We start from the raw sequence: 20,349 nt of genomic DNA on the forward strand, positions 1-20,349 counted from the left end.
GTGTCCCGCCGCACCAGACGCTGGTATAAGGTGGTGTCTGTATATTTGATTCAATTGGCTGTACATAAAATAGTTTTGTTCTCTACAGTAAGGCTGGGAGAACAGGATCCTTCCTCAAATTTCAGGAAGAGATCGAGAACCTCCTGTATCCAGGAGGTTACATGGCCCCATCCACCAGTGTAGTGAGCCGTCTACACGAGAAACATTTCCCCAATGTCGTTGCTGGTACCTCAACCCAAGCGCCACCCGAAAAAGATGTCGTGTCTGTAGCAGGAGTGGCATAAGGCGTGACACCTGCTATTTCTGTCCTGACTGCCCTGAGCACCCTGCCCTATGCTTAGGGGAGTGTTTCCGGAAGTACCACACACACACAGGTACACTATTAGCATAGGGATTACGTTACACAGGACAGGCACACAGGGCTGTTAAGGCCCTTTCACTCACAGCTGCTGCAAACCTCTCCTTTCACCTGGGACAAAGTGCATAATGTACTTCGCCACATCTCTGGGCGATTTGCGCTTTGCACATTGTCCCATGGGGAAGGAGAGGGTTTGTCCTAGGGCTGCAGTAAACGAATATTTTTGTAATAGAGTATTCTATCGATTATATTTCTCGATTCATCGAGTAATCTAATAAGAAAAAGCTACTTAAAATAACGTACGTAATTAGGTATGTATAAAGTTATTGGTTTGAAGGGGTTAATAACTTTATACATGCCTAATGCCAAGGTGCTTCCATTAACCCCTCCAAACCAATAACTTTATACATGCCCATTGGGTTTGGAGGGGTTAATGGAAGCACCTTGGCATTAGGCATGTATAAAGTTATTGGTCTGAAGAGGTTAATGAAAGCACCTTGGAGGTGCCTTCATTAACCCCTCTCTAAACCAATAACTTTATACATGCAAAGGTGGTGCTTGCAGCCTCCATTAACCACTCTCTCTTCATCTGCCTGCCCCCAGCCTCTGATCTGCCTCCCCCCCCTCCCCCCAGCCTCTGATCTGCCTCCCCCCCCTCCCCCCAGCCTCTGATCTGCCTCCCCCCCCTCCCCCCAGCCTCTGATCTGCCTCCCCTCCCTCCCCCCAGCCTCTGATCTGCCTCCCCTCCCTCCCCCCAGCCTCTGATATGCCCCCTCTGGTAACGCAACCCCCCCTCCCTCCCTCCCCAGTATTAATCATTGGTGGCAGTGGCCACAGGGTCCCCCTCCTCCCCCCCATCATTGGTGGCAGTGTCAGTTCCGATCGGAGCCCCAGCAGTGTAATGCTGGGGCTCAGATCGGTTACCATGGGAGCCAGGACGCTGCTTAAGTCCTGGCTGCCATGGTATGTTAGTAGTGAGCAGCGCATTATACTCACGTGCGCTGTGGCCGCCGGTCGCTCCTTCTTCTGTCTGTGCGGCGGATTGCTAATGCTTACAGCATTAGCAATGCGCCGCACAGACCTATGAGAAGGAGCGACCGCCGGCCACAGCGCACGTGAGTATAATGCGCTGCTCTCTGCTCACTAACATACCATGGCAGCCAGGACTTAAGCAGCGTCCTGGCTCCCATGGTAACCGATCAGAGCCCCAGCATTACACTGCTGGGGCTCCGATCGGAACTGACACTGCCACCAATGATGAGGGGGAGAAGGGGGACCCTGTGGCCACTGCCACCAATGATTAATACTGGGGAGGGAGGGAGGGGGACCCTGTGGGATATGGCCGGCACATTCATTGGTGGCGCAGTGGCCACAGTCCCTCCCCTCCTCCTCCTACTTGGTCTTCAGCGGCAGCCGCGCACAGTGGGGAGGGAGAGACTCCCTCCTCCTCCTTCCTCCGCTGTGCTGGCCGCTCAATTTCACTCCCGCTCCGTGATCACGTGATCTGAACGATTCCTCGATGCAGGGAAACTGCATCGATGAATTTTTTGACTCGATTTAATCGAGTTATTCGAATAATCGTTTCAGCCCTAGTTTGTCCTATAAAAAATAAATAAAATAATAATCACCGGTAAGCAAAAAAGTTAATGTTCTGTTCCAAGAGTTCAATAAAGTTAATGTTTTGTTCAAATGTTATTATAAAGTTCATGTTCATAAATTTATTGCGTTGCGGCCTGTTTTTTTTTTTTTTACCGTCTAAGTGGACCAACCAATCGACCAGCTGCAGCACTGATGTGCATTCTGACAGAAGCATTGCGCTGCTGTCAGATTACACAAAAGTCGGTGTATGCTGCGCTTGGACGAGATTTCTCCTCTGCAGTATAAAAAAAAATTTAAAAAAAATATACGTTTGCCAAGGCTTATGAGCTGAGGAGGCAGCGGTGTTCATATGCTTTGGCAAACACTTTTTTTGTTTTTTTTTTTATATACAAACACACCTTCTATGAACTCGCCATGCCCCTCATGGAACACCTTATGGATCCGACTGGGTGAACAGCCTGTCGAATCCGTTCTGCCGCTAGTGTGAAAGTAGCGTTAGAGCAAGCCGAGACAGACGCCGCAATACCTAATGTGTCTAAGTTTCTCTTTTCCCCGTTTTTTTTGTTTACAATATTTTTTATTTTGGGTAAAGGCTGCTTTTTTTTTTTTTTTTTTTTAAACTTGAAATGTAAAAAAAAAAAGTTTGCACAGGCAGCTCTGACTATGGCAGTGCAAGTGTTTTTACCGATGCCGGCGCATACAGTAGAGGTTTGGCTATCAGTGACTGCCGAACCCATGCCACTGATCAGGCAGGTGCAGCTCCTGCATCCACCCAATCAACCCGCCGTACATGTAGGGCGCTGGACCTTAAAGGGACACTGTCAGGCCTTCTGCGCATAATTAGATCTTTATATGCCCTCCTAGGTCTTGTAATAAGTTTCCAATTCATATAAGTATTATCCCTGTGCGCATTGCAAAACGTGAAAAATAATCTTTATAATCAAGATTATCTGTTCTTTTCAGAGATAGATAGAGATATATAGTAGTTGAAGTGACAAAAACTGGCAAATAGTCTTTATTTCTTCCTCCCCCCTCCCGTTACGCTATTAATATAGTTATATTTTAAATGTATGGGCATTTTCGTACATGGTGATGCCCATAATGTTTATTTTTTTATTAAGTATTTTTATTTTAAGGAAAGGGGGAGGGGGTGTGATTTGAACTTTTTTTAAAGTCATTAGATTGACCATTGTGTTTATTGATGACTATATAGCCATCATTCAACACTTCATTTGCAATATAACAATCCAATGCTGCCACGCAGTGCCCTGTATTGGTATATTTCTGAAACTGACTACGAAGCCTGCTTGAGGCTTTGGGCTATTTCAGAGCTGTAACAGGTTACCCGTAGACTTCCGCTTCCGGACTGCAAAAATGACATGATCACATTTGACCGCGGCATCTGAAGGGTAAAATGTATGCAATCAACCTTATGGCTTAGGATATGCGGTGTGTAGTGTAAGTGAGGAAGATTAAATGTCTGAAGGTTCTCATTTATCCAGGTCATGGTATATATCTGTAAAGAATAAATCAAGGCAACTGGACGTACTGTAGATTTCTTGAAAACGTTTCACTCGTTCTTCCAACGAGCTTTCTCAATTCGAGTGACTGTACAAAAATTCTGGGAATAAATATGTAACTGAATCCACATCTGGTAATTATACCCAGCATTGGGTCAAAGGTGTTGATTCCATTATCCTAATTGGAGTCAGTAGGTGATAAAGACTTCCCAGAAAAAGGTGTAAAGACAGCATTGTATGTGGCAGACACTCACTTTGTACGTCACTCAGAATTGAGAAAGCTTGTTGGAAGAATGAGCGAAAAGTTTAAGAAATCTACAGTACGTCCAGTTGCCTTGATTTATTCTTTACAGATATGAGGAAGATTAGTTATGGATCTTTATCTCTATACTTCATTATTTTCTTGCTCCCACAACCCAGCAGTATAATGCATTGAGGGGACTCCTGAGCTCATGCATATAATAGACAGGAGTCCTCTCAATATATCTCACAGCTGCTTTGTGGGAGCACAACATCAGAAAGCAAGTGAGTATGTAGATAAAAGAAACAATCACATAACTGGACTCTATTTCGGCTTGAGCATCTCAATGCTCGGCTCATGGCGGTATTCAGCTACGCAGACAATAAACGTGCAGGTAAGTACTGCCCTTCACTAATGCCGTAGCCAGATTGGTTACTGGCATTCGCGATTGGCTGGTCAGAACGAGTCATTGGGTGCTATATAGCACCCGATGACACGTGTTCCGCTTTGTATTAGTCAGGGAGAGCTGTGATGAAAAAGGGAAATAGTGTAGGGAGTGAATCATATTTTTTTTTAAGTTGAAACGCAAAAGTTCTTTCAAAAGGACAGCAATATATATTTTTAGCGCATCCTGCGCTAAATAACATGCAATAGTTAAGCCGCTGCAGACAGCTACATTAGCTACGCTACATCTCCTGTGTAACGTGTGCACATCCAAAAAATATTACTGACATCCAGTGTACTTTTTCCGTAGACAGTGTCCGCTGCGGACAGGGACATTACCTGCGGTATTTCTCCTGTGTAACGTTTCCACATCCGAAATACCTGTGACATTCCCTGAATTTTATATTAGCAGCTGCTGTTATTAGCGACATTATCTGCAGTATTTCTCCTGTGTGATGTTTCCACATCCCAAATACCGTTAAAAATTTTGTGCATACACTTACAAATACTACGCTACTGTACGTGTGACATACTTTCAAGCATATATAACATTTAATATGAAGGATAGCAGTAAGGGACAGGAAAGTGGCTGTGATGCCGATTGTGCACACCAAGGCTGTAGCCCTGGGCGTGTTAAAACTGTGCCCGCTTCCAGAGCACAAGAAAAACAATCATCCACGATACCTAGCTTCATGTCCCAGTTTGCAGGACAACGCTCTCAAAGTCAGACAAGTGCGACCAGATAGTCGGTCAGATTGCAGCAGATAATGCTTCCAGTCAGTTAAGCACCACCCTGTCTTCCACCAAGTCCAGTCTCAGTAGCCAAGAGTCTGGTCAACACAATCCTAACCCTGATCCTCCTTCCTCCCACCATGGAGAGTCTTGCCAAACAAGTGATCCCACACTCCTATTCCGAGGAGCTCTTTTAAGTGCCATTCCTTCATTTGGGCCTCTAGACAAGTTCGCTTGAAGAGGGACATGAAATCTTGTGCCCTGATTCCCAATCTCTTGAGCATCCACAGTCACAAGAAGATGACTGTGGGGGAACGGCAATTAGTGTATCACGAGGTGGATGATGAAGAGACAGTTGCAAATAAGTCAACGGCAATTAGAGTCCCAAGAGGTTGATGATGAGACACAGTTGTCAATAACCGAGATGGTTGTTTGGTCAAGTCAGGAGGATGAGCAGAGTGAGGAGGTGGACAACAAAGTCATTGTCCCAACCTGGGAAGGTTCGCAGCACCGCATCATGCTGTAAGAGGCAGTGGGGTGGCAAAAAAGGGAGGCGGCGCGCCACACAAATAGGCCTGAAACTGTTCCCCGCAGCACACCTTTGCAGAAAACTCCCTTGCCAAGAGGTAGGTGTTTCGCAGTAAGGGCGCTTTTTTGAGAAAAGTGTGGACAACAAAAGAATTGTAATTCGCAACTGTGCCATACAAAAATGAGCAGAGGAGTGAACACTAGCAACCTCACCACCAGCATGATCCACCACATGGCAAAGCACCGTAATAGGTGTGCTAAATGCCTGGGTCCACAATCTGTGTCTGCGGGTCACACCACTGCCTCCTCTTCCCGTGTGTTACGTGCTGGCCAATCCCGTGTCAAAATGTGCAAGCCCGGATGCCTCCCGCCCTGCACATGGACCTTTGCAAGCACCATCAGCGACCACATCCACTTCCTTGTCCCAGCGCAGCATACAAATGTCCGTACCCCAGGCCATTGAACGCAAGCACAAATACCCAGTCACCCACCCACAGACCATAGCACTAAATTCACAACTTTCCAAATGACTGGCCCTGGAAATGTTGCCATTTAGGCTTGTGGACACTGAGGCCTTCCGCAGTCTGATGTCGGCGGCCATCCCTTGTTACGCAGTCCCCAGCCATCACCATTTTTTCACGGTGTGCCGTGCTCACCTTACACCAGCATGTGTCCCGTAACATCACCCATGCCCTGACCAAGCAGTTACTGGGAAGGTCAACTTAAACCACTGACACATGGACAAGTGCATTCGGCCAGGGACACAATTTCCCTGATGGCACACTGGGTGAACGATATGGAGGCTGGTAGAGTCGTACCCTGGGATGGCACAGGTGCTACTGACGCCAAGGATTGCGGGCCCCAATTCCATCAGGGTTTCGGCCACCACCTACGTTAGTGGTTCCAACTCCCACTTCTCCTCCTCCACCTCAGAATTATCCTCTTGCATCACCAGTCCGCTATCAGTCGGTAGCTGGAAGCAGTGTAGCACTGCAGTGGGGAAGCATCATCAAACCCTACCCCATCTTGCCTGAGCTACTGGTAAAGGTGCGCCACGTGTGCTCCCATTTCCGCAAGTCATCAACAGCTTTCGCCGGTCTAAGAATGCTGCAGCAGCGCTTACAATTGGCAGCTCATCAACTGTTTGAGACGTGAGCACGCAGTTCCATGGAATTTTTGGAAGCCTTTCACTTAGTGCATAGGCTTTATGAGTGTAGAAGTCCCACTACCTGAATAATTGTACCACAATGTGAATGAGGCCCTCCATTATGTGATTTACAGGTTAAGTCGGAGTGCCTCTTCCTTACGTACAGCACCACAACTGACATGCACTCTAGCCTCATAGGCATACACCGAGGGCCAAGCGGTGTGCTGTCTGCATTTTCTGCGGCCCCATTGAAATGAATGGGACCACATCCAACGCATTTTTAATTTTTTTTTATTTATTACAGAAACTACGGCTGTGTGCATGAGCCTTATTTAAGATCCGAGCAGGAATCTCTAAACAGGAGGATGGTAACGCTTAAACTAAGCCCCCATAAGGGTGGCTGCATAGGATAAGACCCTCAATGACAACTGTAAACATTTCTAAAATTCTGTTTTCATTTTTATTAAAGGACAGATAATAGATGGATGGCCGCAACAAAGCGTGAAAAAGGGAAAGGGTTTAAAGACTTTCAATGCAGACAGGTCTCCATACCGCATTAAAACAACGTTTGGAGCAAATCAACTTTGGATTTTGGATACAATTGTGAGCCAAAATGGCCGAAAAGATTTGGGAATTTAGTAAGCAAATGTTTAAAATTAAAAACTAAATTTTAATGCTCTTTATTAAAAGGGAGCTGTCCACTCCCATCTACAATCTTCTATACCATAAAACAAGACATGCACTGAAACTTACCCAAATCGCTTTTCCTTGCAATAACTGTATCACAGTGGGGACAGTGAAATTTAGCAACATTCTCAGTGTGCTTCTGTAATATATGCATTTTCATTGTACCACTTTGAGTAAAGCGTGCATGGCAAATATAGCATTCATATGGCTTTTCACCTAGGAAACAAGACCTTGCATCCATTATAAGGGTAAAATACACATCATACATTGACATGGCAGGGATGTAAAATCTACACTGTAGGTCAATTACTGCTGTGGATTTCTTACATTGTATGTGGAAGAGATCGGTTTAAAACTCAGCCACGTCACTGCTACTGTAAACTGCTGTAGATTTTCAGCACACAATTCAGCAAGGTTTACTCCACTTGTGGCTTTACCTTTTCTGTAAGGTTATGTCCACATCTACATTTTAGCAGTCTAGTGGAATGTGTCCTGGTAGAGTACGGGCATAGCTGGACATCGCCAGATGCCTTACTATAATGGGATGCATGCAGCAGTTTTCTGGCAGATAGCCAGCATTCTCTCTGGAAACGCGATCAATCTCATAATAGTGCAGTGGCCAGTGATGCACATACGGCAGTTTCAATAGTCTCCTCCTCTGCTGCAATACCTTACCACAGATGTATGCCTGGGCCAATTAAAAATAAAGAAAAGTTACCTGAATGAGTTCTCATATGTCGTTTCAGTTTGTAGGTGTCTCTACTAGCATAACTGCATAAACTGCACTGAAAAGGCCTCTCTCCAGTGTGAGAACGGATATGTCTCTTCAACTTGCTTACCTAGTCAAGAGAACAAAAGAATCTCTAGTTTTCAAAAGATTGTGCAAATTGCAAAGCATAAAAAAAGCCTTCTCTTTTGGATCCAAAAGAACAGAAAATAGGTCAAACCATGCCTTAGTAATTAGCAGTGTTAACAACCTGTCTGCTGTGAATTACCAGAATATGATTATATATATAAAAAAATAAATAAAAAAAAAAAAAAATCTAAATACCACTTACCTCAACACTGGCATAATCACACATGGAACATTTAAAAGGTTTCTCATGAGTATGTTTGTAACGGCGATGTCTGACCAATTCACCACTTGTCACAAAGGCCATGTCACAATCTGGGCACTTATGAGGCCTAGTACCTAATAAAAATGAAAGTAATCACTTAATTTTTATCACAAAACATCATGAATGTAACACTAGCAAAAATCAACACAAGATTTTTGTGGACTTGTAAAATCTCTTTCCTCGCTGAGATTTCATTGGGGGACACAGGACTGTGGGTATAGCTTGATGCTGCCACCAGGAGACACTAGGCTAGAACTGTTAACTCCTCCCCTTCAGGCTATACCCCATCCAGCCAGGAGAGAGCAACAAACGCCAATGGTCCGAACCAAACTGAGGACGCTCCTGGCAAACCCATCGCTAAGCATTAGCGACAAAAGGAAATATCCATACTGGTGGGTGCTGTGTCCCCCAATGAAAACTCAGCGAGAAAGATTTTACAGGAGAGTTCACAAAAATCTCGTAGTTATCATTGGGGGACACAGGACTGTGCGATGTCCCAAAGCAGTCCACTGGGAGGGAAGAGCCCAAACACATGGAGGAAAAAAAAAAAAAAAAAAAAAAAACACTCCCATAGAAGCTCTGGACACAGCTGCCTGCAAGACCTTGTGGTCCAAGGCAGCGTCCGCCGATGCGAAAGAGTGCACCGGGTAGAAGTTGGTGAACATGTGCAAGGAGGACCAAGTCACCGCCTTGCACAGTTGGGGAGCCGAAGCCTGGTGACTGCGAGCCCAAGAAGCGCCAACCACCCTGGTTGAATGAGTCGTGACGCCGAGAGGCGGAACCTTGTCCCAGGAGTAGTACGCCTCGGTGATTGTTGAACAAATCCACCTAGCGATCATCACCTTGGAGGCTGCCAAGCCCTTACGAGGCCCTTCACGAATGACAAAAAGGCATCCATATGCCAGAAGTAGCCAATGACTGAAATAAATCTTCAGTGCCCACACCTTGTCAAGTCGATAGAGAGCACGCTCTCGAGGATGTGATGGAGAAGGGCAAAACAAAAAAGGGAGAACAATATTTTCGTTAAGATGAAAGGCAGAGAATACCTTCGGCTGAAAAGAAGGTATCGGGCGAAGCACCGCCTTGTCCTGGTGCAGAATTAGAAAGGGCTCCTTACAAGAAAGCGCTGCTAATTCTGAAACACGCCTAATGGACATGATAGCCACCAGGAATGTCACCTTCCAGGAGAGCAAACGGGTCGACACCGAGTGGAGAGGCTCAAAGGGGGCCGATTGGAATGCCCCCCAGTACGAGGTTTAAAGGGAACCTGTCACCGGGATTTTGTGTATAGAGCTGAGGACATGGGTTGCTAGATGGCATCTAGCACATCCGCAATACCCAGTCCCCATAGCTCTGTGTGCTTTTATTGTGTAAACAAACCGATTTGATACATATGCAAATTAACCTGAGATGAGTCCTGTCCCTGACTCATCTCAGGTTAATTTGCATATGTATCAAATCATTATTTTTTTTTTCACATTAAAAGCACACAGAGCTATGGGGACTAGGTATTGCAGATGTGCTAGATGCCATCTAGCAACCCATGTCCTCAGCTCTATACCCAAAATCCAGGTGACAGGTTCCCTTTAAGTCCCACACAGGGACAGGATGACAATATGGGGGAACAGTGTGTGAGCCACCCCCTGAAGGAAGGTCTTAACAGGGCCCTTCAAGACCAAGGGGTGCTGGAAGAAAAGGGGGGGGGGGGGGGGGGGGCCCCCCAAAGAACAGCGCTGAGACTTGACCTTTCAGGAAACTAAGGGCAAGACCTAAGTCCAAACCTGCTTGCAGGAAGGAAAGAACGGTGGGCAGCGAGAACCGCATAGGGGAAGGTTACGTCCTTGCAAGACCTCAGGAAAGAAAGACAAATCCTATAATAAATCTTGGACGATGCCGACTTCCTGGTCCTGATCATGGTGCAGATCACCTCAACAGCCACGCAGTCAAATGAAGAGACTGTCAATTCTGGTGGAAGAGAGGCCACTGAGAGAGAAGATCGGTCCTGAGCGGGAGGGGCCACAGTACGTCTCCCAGAAGAAGTATTATGTTGGAGTACCACGCTCGACTGGGCCAATCCAGTGCGATGAGGATCGTCTGGGTGCCCTCTGTCCGGATTCTGCACAAGAGCCAGGGTAGGAGAGGAATGGGAGGGAATGCATACAGCAGATCGAACCAGTCCCATGTCGCTACCAACGCGTCTATGGCGTATGCCTTGTGCGTGAGAAGACTAAGTTTGTGGTTGAGCCTGGATGCCATCAAGTCCACGTCCGGTCAACCCCAACGGAGACAGATCGCCTCGAACACCTCCGTATGTAGAGACCACTCCCAGGGGTCCAGTGTCGTCCGACTGAGGTAATCCGCTGTCCAATTCTCTACTCCCGGGATGAAGACCGCTGAAAGAGCTGGCACATGTTTCTCTGCCCATCGCAGGATCTTTGCCGACTCAGTCACTGCTTGACTGCGGATTCCGTCCTGGCGATTTAAATATGCCACTGCCGTGTCGTTGTCAGACTGGATTCTGATCGGCCGGCCTCTCAGGAGGGGGTCCAATGAAGGAGGGACAGGTGAATGACCCAGAGTTCCAGGATGCTGATGGGCAGTTTGGATTCTGATAGAGGCAATACGCCCTGAACTGTTCGAGGTTGGAAAACTTCACCCCCACCCCTGGAGACTGGCATCAGTGGTGATGACCAGCCACGAGAACGGGAGGAAGGACTTCCCAGACAGTAGCACTGGGGTCACTAGCCACCAGCTGAGGACCGAACACACCTTCCAGGATAAGACTATGCGGTGGTCCAGGGAGTCCGGAGACTTCTCACAAGATGATAAAATTGATCGCTCGAAGGAGGCTACCATTAACCCCAGGACTTGCATGCAACTGCGAATCGAGGGATGTTAGTGCCAGAGAAGAAGGCAGATCGACCACAGGAGGGCTAGACGCTTGTTCAGAGGGAGACGGACATGTGCCACTTCCGTGTCGAGAATCATTCCAAGGAAGGTGATCCGTCTGGAGGGAGGAAGCGTAGACTTGTGGAAGTTTACCATCCACCCAAAGCAAGTCATGGAATCCAAAGCAATTCGCAGACTTTGTTCTGATCTAATGTCGGCGCCTTGACTAGAATGTCGTCCAGGTAAGGAACCAATGTGATGCCGCTGGAACGAAGCATGGCAAGGAGGGGAGCGAGTACTTTTGTGAAGACTCGCGGCGCCAAACCAAGGGAAGAAATTCACCTCGGTCCAGTGAAGCAACCACTTGCCGCCAAAAGACGAGAAGGACCTGGAGAGACATCTTGTACCTGGAAAGTGTCCCGGACCACTGTGACAAAACTGTCTACCATGAAAGCAATCCTAGAAGATTGTTCCGCATCCAGATCAGAGTCCGAGTCCCAAATTTCCACATGAGACAGAACCTCCGCAAAGAGGGAGGATGCGTCTGAGCATGACCCAGCTGGGGGAGGGGATGCAAAGACTATAGAGGACAAGAGATGTCCTGCTCTAGGCAGTTTTTGAGCAAGTCTGCCCCTAGAATGCTCAGCCACGATAGGTGCGGACTGAGTAGGTGGAGAGTTTCCAACCAAACGACCCATAAGAGAAAAGGGTGGATTGGGATACTTTTGTCAGGTCCTCCACTGCCTGGGAAAGGGCAAAGGCCCAGTCCGTAGTCATGGTTATAGGGCGGTCAGCAGGCTGGGGAGGACAGAATCTGACTGGGTGCATTGCATGCCGTACAGACAGGGTCTGGCTGGGAGCGAGGGTAAGCGAGTAGTAAACAGCTTTGCGGGGTGCTCTGTTTGGTTTGGACATGGCTGGTCCTAAACCCGCTGCCTAGACTAGAGGCTGGAAAGGGTTAACTGTTTTACCAGATCGCCAGGGGGCAAGGGGTTAACTGTCCCACCAGTGTGCCATGCAGCAGGTACAGTTGCTGAGGAGATGTCCGACCAAGCGGGGGAGAAAGAGGCTCTGCCCCCGTTCTGGCAGGCATCGCAAACCGCCCCACCGGGCTATATGCAGCTACTTCCTGTAGTGTTCCTCGATTTTAATGTGTGGCTGGATGGGGGTGGGGGCCAAGTAAGGAAACAATGCGATGCCCCTGGAACGAAGACCGGGACTCTGCAAAAGGAAGGCGTGTGAGGGAGCGCTATGATGAAGGGTCTGCAGTCCAGAACTTAAGCCACAACTAACATTTCAAGGACTCTGCAAGGGCCGATAATCGGGCTACTAGAGTGCCCGCATCAATGCCAGTGAGATTTGGCGAATTAAGGACTTAAGCTCCTCCCTAGGGACAGCTGGCAGAATGTGACTGGCGCTACCCATCTCGGGTTAGCGTGCGCCCAAGGGGAGTGTCGGGTGGCCCGGAGACACTGTGCGCCAGCTCCGCTGCAAGCGCGGGCTGGCAAAAGTAAATTAACCCAGTTGGGGGCTCGCCTGGATCTTTTGATTGCAGTGCGATGTGGCCCGCCAAGTATGGTCCCAGTTACACGCTGAAGTGCTGCCCAAAAATCCTGCTGGCAATGCCACCCAGCCGGCACAGTTAACCCCGTAAGTCCCACAACTTTGCCACCATTATTATGGGATTAGACCCTGTATGTGCCAAATGGGAGCAGAAAGGGGGGGGTAAGCGGGGAAATACTTACCTCCTCTGGTTTACTCACCCCATCTTCATCCTCTCGTCTTCACCCTCCCTAAATGGACCCACGGGGGTCACGTCTTCCAGCAGGGTCACCTTCTCAGCAGCTGGCACCGGAGTGGCAGGATTCTGGAATGACTGTAGGGTCTTGTATGCATGCGGCCTTAGGTGACCCTTTGGCTGGCGGGAAGCAGGGGAGCTCGGGTGCCCTCTATCCTCCTTTTGCTTCTGTGGGGAGGTCGAGCGGTGAGGGAAACAGACACCGACCTTGCTCCCCAGGATAACATAGGCTGGGCGACTCAGTTTCCCAAACACAAAAAAAAAAAAAAAAAAAAAAAACACACACACACACACACACACACACTAAGAAGCCACCCTAAGCAGGGTGGCTTCTTCGTTTGTACGTCTGCCTCCTACGGACACCAAGCTAAAACGGATATGCTCTCTCCTGGCTAGAGGGGGTATAGCCTGCAGGGGAGGAGTTAACAGTTCTAGACTAGCGTCGCCTCCTAGTGGCAGCAGCAAGCTATACCCACAGTCCTGTGTTCCCCAATGATAACGAGCGAGAAAAAGTGATGAGAAAGCAAGTTTGTTTCTTAGGGACATTAAAAGGGGTTGAGCCAAGTTTATCAGTTATCATCTATCCACAAGAAAGGGAATAACCAGTTGATCACTGGGGGTCCGACCACTGGGAACCCTTCCAATTCCAAGAACAAGGCCCTGTTCTGATGGAGGTCATGCACACACACTGCCACTCCATTCATTCTGCTTGGGAGCACCGAAAATAGCCCACAAAACACTGCTATCTCTGGATCAAGAGGCAGGGTGCATGCTCAGAACGGAGGAAATCAGCAATCAGTTAATTATCAACTTGGCACAAACCATTTAGCACATTGCATTGGATCAATAAAATGTTGACATAAATGGTATATATACACACTGTCAAAATATGAAAAAAAAAAATTGTAAAAAGAAAAAAAGTTACATCTAACCTGTATGGGTATTGAGATGGTTCCTAAGCAAGGTAACTGTTCTAAATGCTCGACCACATAGGTGGCATTTGTGAGGTCGTTCATCAGTATGACTTTTCATATGACGATCAAGATTTGAACGTCTAGGACATGTGTAACTACAAAGCTCACACTGGAAAGTCTTCTTGACACCTGAAAAAAAAAAAAAAAAAAAAAAAAAAAAAAGTTATTTCGTCAAGTATACCTCCACCACATAAAACTACATGGTTAAATAACATTGGCAGATGCCCACTTTTTTTTTTCCCCCACAGACTTGAAATTCTGTAATGTCTGAAATACCTCTTCAGTGGTAAGCTCTTAGTTTATCTAATAAAGAATCCAAAGTAAAGGCATAGACAAAAAAAAATCGCATGCAAGCATTCTAGGTGCTGTGCAATACAGTAGGCAACTAGCCGCAATCACCAGGATAAGCAAGTACGTCCAACCGGGTCATATAACACCTCAGATGCTGCTGTCCATAGCAAACATGGAATCTGTGTAGTTAGGCAGACGGAGGGGCTTCCTACAACTTTCAACCTGATCACCTACTGCGAAATCACAGGGTTCCCAATAGCTCACCATGACAGCCTGGGTTCTTCTCAAGTTTCCCAGGCGTGTCATAGTTAACTATGTCTGAGGCACGGCTCAGTAGGTAGTGCCTTAGAATACCAGAGACCACAATAGTATTGTACTGCAGTCTATGGGACAAGCGATCCAAAGATCCCCTAAGGGGACTCTATTGTGCAAAAGTCAAAAAAAAAGCCTGAACTATTAAAATACAAATATTTTTCCTGCTTTGTGAACGCTGTAATGGGAAAAAAATTAAATCCACGATTTACCATTTTGGTCACACCCTTCAAGTTACTCAAAACTGATTTTACAAACTTTGTTAACCGTTTAGGTGCTCCACAAGAATAAAAGGAAAATGGAGATTAAATTTCACATTTTTTTGCAGATTTTCCATTTTAATCCATTTCTTCCTTTGAGTGTTAGAGGACATTTCACCAGGATACATGTATTGAAATAGTTATACTACATTACAGTGTGGGCCCCCAGTGATTTCTTTCCGCTAATTTTTTTTTCAGAGAACCCCCCCTTTCGTCCGCTGTGGTCCCCGTTTGCGAGAATCTGAGCTTTTACACATCCCGAGCCGTTCGCCATCTTGGAGTCCCCGGCAGAGAGCATCGCAGCGGTGGAGTCAGGCGGCAGCAGCATCCTTTGGGTAAGTATGAAAAACAACCCTAGAAAAGAAGCAACTTGTTCAACCTTTACTAATACTCCCCCTTAGGCAAACTAGCATGATGTTAGTTTTACAAATTTTCCTCCCACCACCCCCTAAGGGACCTCCAAAGGTGGCGCACGGCATGGGATGTGTAAAAGCTCAAGTTCTCACGAGAAATTGAGCTCCTTCTCCCTGGCTAAGAGCGGGGCGCTCTGATTGGATGCAGGGAGAAGATAACCGCGCCCAAGACAGTCAAGTCCCCGCCTAGTTAAAAAAAAAAATTCCAAAGGGCCGCACTGTAAGCTAACAACCATTTCAATACATGTATCCTGGTGAAAAGCCCTCTAAAAGCCAAACAAAACCCACGAGTAGAAACTCCCCAAAAATGACCCCATTTTGGAAACTACAGGATAGGGTGCCAGTTTTATTGGTACCATTTTTGGGCACATATGATTTTTTGTTCATTTATTATAACACTTTATGGGGCAAGGTGACCAAAAAAATTGGTTGTTTTAGCACAGTTTATTTTTACAGCATTCATCTGAGGGGTTAGGTCATGTGACATTTTTATAGAGCAGTTTGTTACGGACGTGGCGATACCTAATACGTATAATTTTTCTTATTTAAGTTTTACACAATAGCATTTTTGAAACAAAAATGATGTTTTAATGTGTCCATGTTGTGAGAACTATAGTTTTATTTTTTTAAGCGATTTTCTTATGATGGGGCTCCTTTTTTGCAGAATGAGGTGACTGTTTTATTGGTACCATTTTGTGGAACATACGCCTTTGTGATGTAAGATGACAAAAATGGAATTTTTTTACTTTTTTATGGTTTATCAGGCTGGGTGGATCATGCGATATATTTATAGAGCCAACCGTCACGAACGTGGCAATACCAAATATGTCATTGTATTTTTATTATTTTTTTAATGCCTTACTTGGAGTATTTTTTTTTTTTTTACATGTGAAACTTTTTTTTAACCCTTATTTTACACTTTTCATCCCCCAATAAGGTTATACAAGACCTCTGGGGGACATTTAACTAGGCCGGAACAGGAAGTGCATAGCGCTTCCTGCACTGTATACACAGGTCTTGGTGAGCGCTGTGTATACAGCGATATAGAAGGCAGGGACACCTGCGTTCTCTAAGGGTTGCCATGCTGTCACTGACAGCGGGCAACCCGATCTGCAGCTGCACGATTAGCGTGCGGCTGCAGTCTTTAAATGGACGTTCAGGAACGTCCAGAGAGAGAACCACCTCCCGGACGTTTTTAGTCTATGGGGGGACGGGAGGTGGTTAAAGAGGGAGGGGTGTTAATTTCATCCCAAATTTTGAGTTCCTGCTGATTTTTTTGTTAGGTTACTTTCACACTCACGTTTTGTGCGGATCAGTCATGGACGGATCTGTTTAGATAATACAATGGTCTGCATCCGTTCAGAACAGATCCATTTGTATTATCTGTAACAGCCAACACGGATCAGTTTGGCTCAGTTTCATCAGGCGGACTACAAAACGCTGCTTGCAGGAAAAAAAAAAAAAAACGGAACGGAGACTGATCGGAGGCAAACTGATGCATTCTGAGCGGATCCTTTTCCATTCAGAAGGCATTAGGGCAATACTGATCCGTTTTGGATCACTTGTTAGAGCCCTGAACGGATCTCACAAACAGAGCCAAAACGCCAGTGTGAAAGTAGCCTTACTTATTCTGTAGCTGCTATTTTACTTGCAGGTTTGAATAATGCTTCAAATGTAATCAAAATATGTGTTCATATAATAATTAAAAAAAAAAAAAAAAGGGATATCCCACTTATGATTGCCTTTAAAAAAAAAAAAAAAAAAAAAACACACCATTTTGGACATTAGCAAAACTAATTAAAACGTTAAAATATTAAGTTACAGCACCTTTCTTTTTAATTTTTGTTGGTTTAGGAGGCTTTATATTCCCAACAACCTTTTCAGCATTAACTTCAGAGAGCAATCCTTCCTGCTGTTCCTCTTCAAAGTCATAAACTGAAACATCAACATCCTTCCCTTCTTCTGTGTAGCGCAGTTTACTTTTCTTTATTTTCTTAGTTTTTTTGATGGGTGGTGCATAATCTGGATCCTTCTGCCATGTTGACTCTTCTTGTGATTGAAGTTCTGCTTGTTCTAATGTTTCTACTTCACCATTTGCACCAACCTTAACAACTTGGAAACCCTCTGGAAGAGGCAGGGTGTGGCAAATCATGGGTTCACCTTCAGTCAGACCTTCTTTTGCCACTTCATTGTCATATGCTGCATGAAGCTCGCCCACAGAAGTAGCTGCAACAGGAACAGCTACTGGGACCTGAACAAGCTGGAGTTCTCCTAAATTTATTGGCTGTTCCTCCATATTAACGACTTGCAATGTTATAATCTGTGTGTCATCCACTGAAGAATCACCTTCTTGAGGAACTACACCTTCCATGACTTCAGTTTTCATCTGAAGTATAGTAGAATCAAGCTGCTCCATCATAACCATCTGAACATTGCTATTAACATCACTGGACACATCATTCACATCTGTCTGACTCTGCACCATGACACAACCATCTTCATCTGCCCCACCCTCTCTTCGCCTCTGATAAGTCTTTGTTTCTTTTCTTTTCATGAAGGACTCCGAATCTTCAACAATGGCTTCTGCCATCTCTCCTTCCATTTTGACGAACTATAAGGAAAAATAAAAAAAAAGAAAAACAATTAATTGAAAAGTATATTACAAATTGCATATGCAGATATATATATATATATATATATATATATATTATTATTATTTTTTTTTCCACACGTCCCCACTTTACACCTCACACACTGGAGATACCGCGTTCAACAGTAGCACAGACAAGAGGAGCTGAGCAGAGGCCATCTAACCAAAAACCACCCAGGTCCTAAGGAGTCTAAAGGATTGCCCGTAAATAAAAAAAAAAAAAAAAAAAACTCACCGCAAACAAACTAAGGTAATACACAAGTGCCCCTGCAATAGCCACCGCTGGTGGTGCTCCTATAGAAAGGCCAGTAAGGCTGCCTTCACACACTGTCGATTTTGTGCCAGACTTTTCCACAACTGAAAATTAGTTCTGTTCATTTCAATGGGGCAGCAAGCACATTGATTTCTGCAACCCCAATCAGCAGACTTTCAGTAGCAGAATTTTCTGCGAACAGTCTGCAGTGTGTGAAGGTGCCTTCATATAAATTTACATAATGAGGGTTTAAACATCTACCTCAGATCAATTTATAGACAGAAAATCATGTGGATGAGATTTAGAAAATCGTATGTACTAGAAAGCATACAGTGCACTTTTCCACGTGTGCTGGTGCCCTAAACTTCATTTACAAGGTCTGATGTTCACGCCAATAATCAGGATCAAACGTTCCTACGAATGCTTGTTCCTGATAATCCATCGCCCAAACAACGAGTGAACCACTTAGAAATCAGAGGTGAAGACGCCTCAATCCTTGTTCCCGAGCTCTGCTATCCAGGGACAAGCGATACCAGCAGCATGTACATGCAGCATTAGTGTGCAGTTATCGCCAGCAGCGGCTGTCACTGCTGACATATCCACCGTTTCCAATTAACCTCTATGCTTACAACAGAGATGCGCCAGGGATGACTTATGTTCAAAATCCTGAAGTCGGTCCCACTTTGCAGTTTACATCCAAATGTATGGCATTTCTGCACCCAGTAAACCACCACATTAGTGCTCTTTTACTCCTAAGCCCTGGGGTATGTTTACATGTAGGGCCTCTTTAAAACCATCAAGCACAGCATTAAAATACAAGGGATGGCTTTTCACACTGGCACAAGCTGGGCATAACATACTGGGCACTTAAATCACACATCCATGTAAAAAAAATCTGCTGTAAATGAATTGTGGCAAAACACCAATAAGGTTAAAATGCTCACTACACCCCTTGGTTCTGAGGGGTATGGTTTCTAAAATGGGGTCATTTCTTGGGGGTTTCCATTTTATTTAAAGAGGACCTTTCACCACTCCTGACATGTCTATTTTGATAGCTACATGAATTCCCCACATAGTAACAATTCTGGAGCATCTATTCTTATGGCTGTTTGTTATGCTATTCCTTTATTTGCACTAGAAGTTATAAATAAATTGCTATTAGCCTTCAGTAAGGGTACAAAGGAGGTAACCAGTTTGGATAGAGTGAGTCTGTGCAGGGACACCCCTTCCAACTGGTTACCTCCCCTCTGTACTTCTACTGAAAGCTAATAGCAATTCATTTATAACTTCTAGTGCAGTGATGGTGAACCTTTTAGAAACGGAGTGCCCAAACTTCAACCCAAAGCCCACTTATTTATCGCAAAGTGCCAACTCTGTAATTTAACCTGAATTCTACACTCAAACATAGTATATCTTTCATGTACTCTATCATTTATCTATAATAGTCTGCTACACTCAGTGCGCTGTTCATAGCGAGCCCTGCGCTGATGAAGGGCAGGAAAAAGTTATTAGTGTGCCATAGACTTTTTCCAGGGTGCGGGTGCCCACAGAGGGGGCTCCGAGTGCCGCCTCTGGCAAGGGTGCCATAGGTTCGCCAACACTGTTCTAGTGCAAATAAAGGAATGGCACAACATACAGAGTAGATGCTCCAGAATTGTTGTTACATGGGGAACGCATGAAGCTATTAAAAACAGACATGTCAGGAGTGGTGACAGGTCCTCTTTAACCTCAGAGCCTTTGCAGTTGTCAGCCAGTGCTGTATAAATTACCAAACCAGGCCTCAAATACACATGGCACCATTGCCTTCTGAAGTCTGCTGTGTGCTCAAACAGTTTACGACCACATAAGGTGTTGCCTTGTTCAGAAGAAAATATGTGGGAAATTGTGGGATCCCATTTCTCCTATTACCCTTGTGAAAATGAAAAATCTAAAAAACGATAAATGTAATTTTTTGCCAAGTGCTATGAAATGCCTGTGGGGTCAAAGCCTAAGCATAACCCTCGATAAATTCCTTTAGTGGTGCAGCTTCCAAAACCAATTTTGTGGATTTCCACTGTAGGGGTAGCTCAGGGTCTCTTCAAATGTGACAATGCACCCAAAAACATTTCAGCAAAATCTGCCTTCCAAAAAGCATA

The 20,349-nt window shown here is 45.5% G+C and overlaps 1 protein-coding gene across 2 annotated transcripts in view; it reads right to left on the reverse strand.

The window, feature by feature from the left end:
• Positions 1–20,349, reverse strand: part of CTCF (CCCTC-binding factor) — a 55,881-nt gene that overhangs the window by 16,081 nt on the left and 19,451 nt on the right. For both annotated transcript variants that reach the window (XM_044269692.1, XM_044269693.1), the window contains exons 2-6: positions 17,139–17,922; positions 13,994–14,164; positions 8,315–8,448; positions 7,975–8,095; positions 7,323–7,472 (exon numbers count right to left, since the gene is read on the reverse strand). In XM_044269692.1, coding sequence (XP_044125627.1) covers positions 7,323–7,472; positions 7,975–8,095; positions 8,315–8,448; positions 13,994–14,164; positions 17,139–17,913 — 1,351 coding nt within the window. In that variant the 5' untranslated portion in view covers positions 17,914–17,922. The remainder of the gene's footprint in view (positions 1–7,322; positions 7,473–7,974; positions 8,096–8,314; positions 8,449–13,993; positions 14,165–17,138; positions 17,923–20,349) is intronic.

The sequence above is a fragment of the Bufo gargarizans genome, chromosome 10, assembly GCF_014858855.1.
Source record: "Bufo gargarizans isolate SCDJY-AF-19 chromosome 10, ASM1485885v1, whole genome shotgun sequence".
Classification (NCBI taxonomy): domain Eukaryota; kingdom Metazoa; phylum Chordata; class Amphibia; order Anura; family Bufonidae; genus Bufo; species Bufo gargarizans.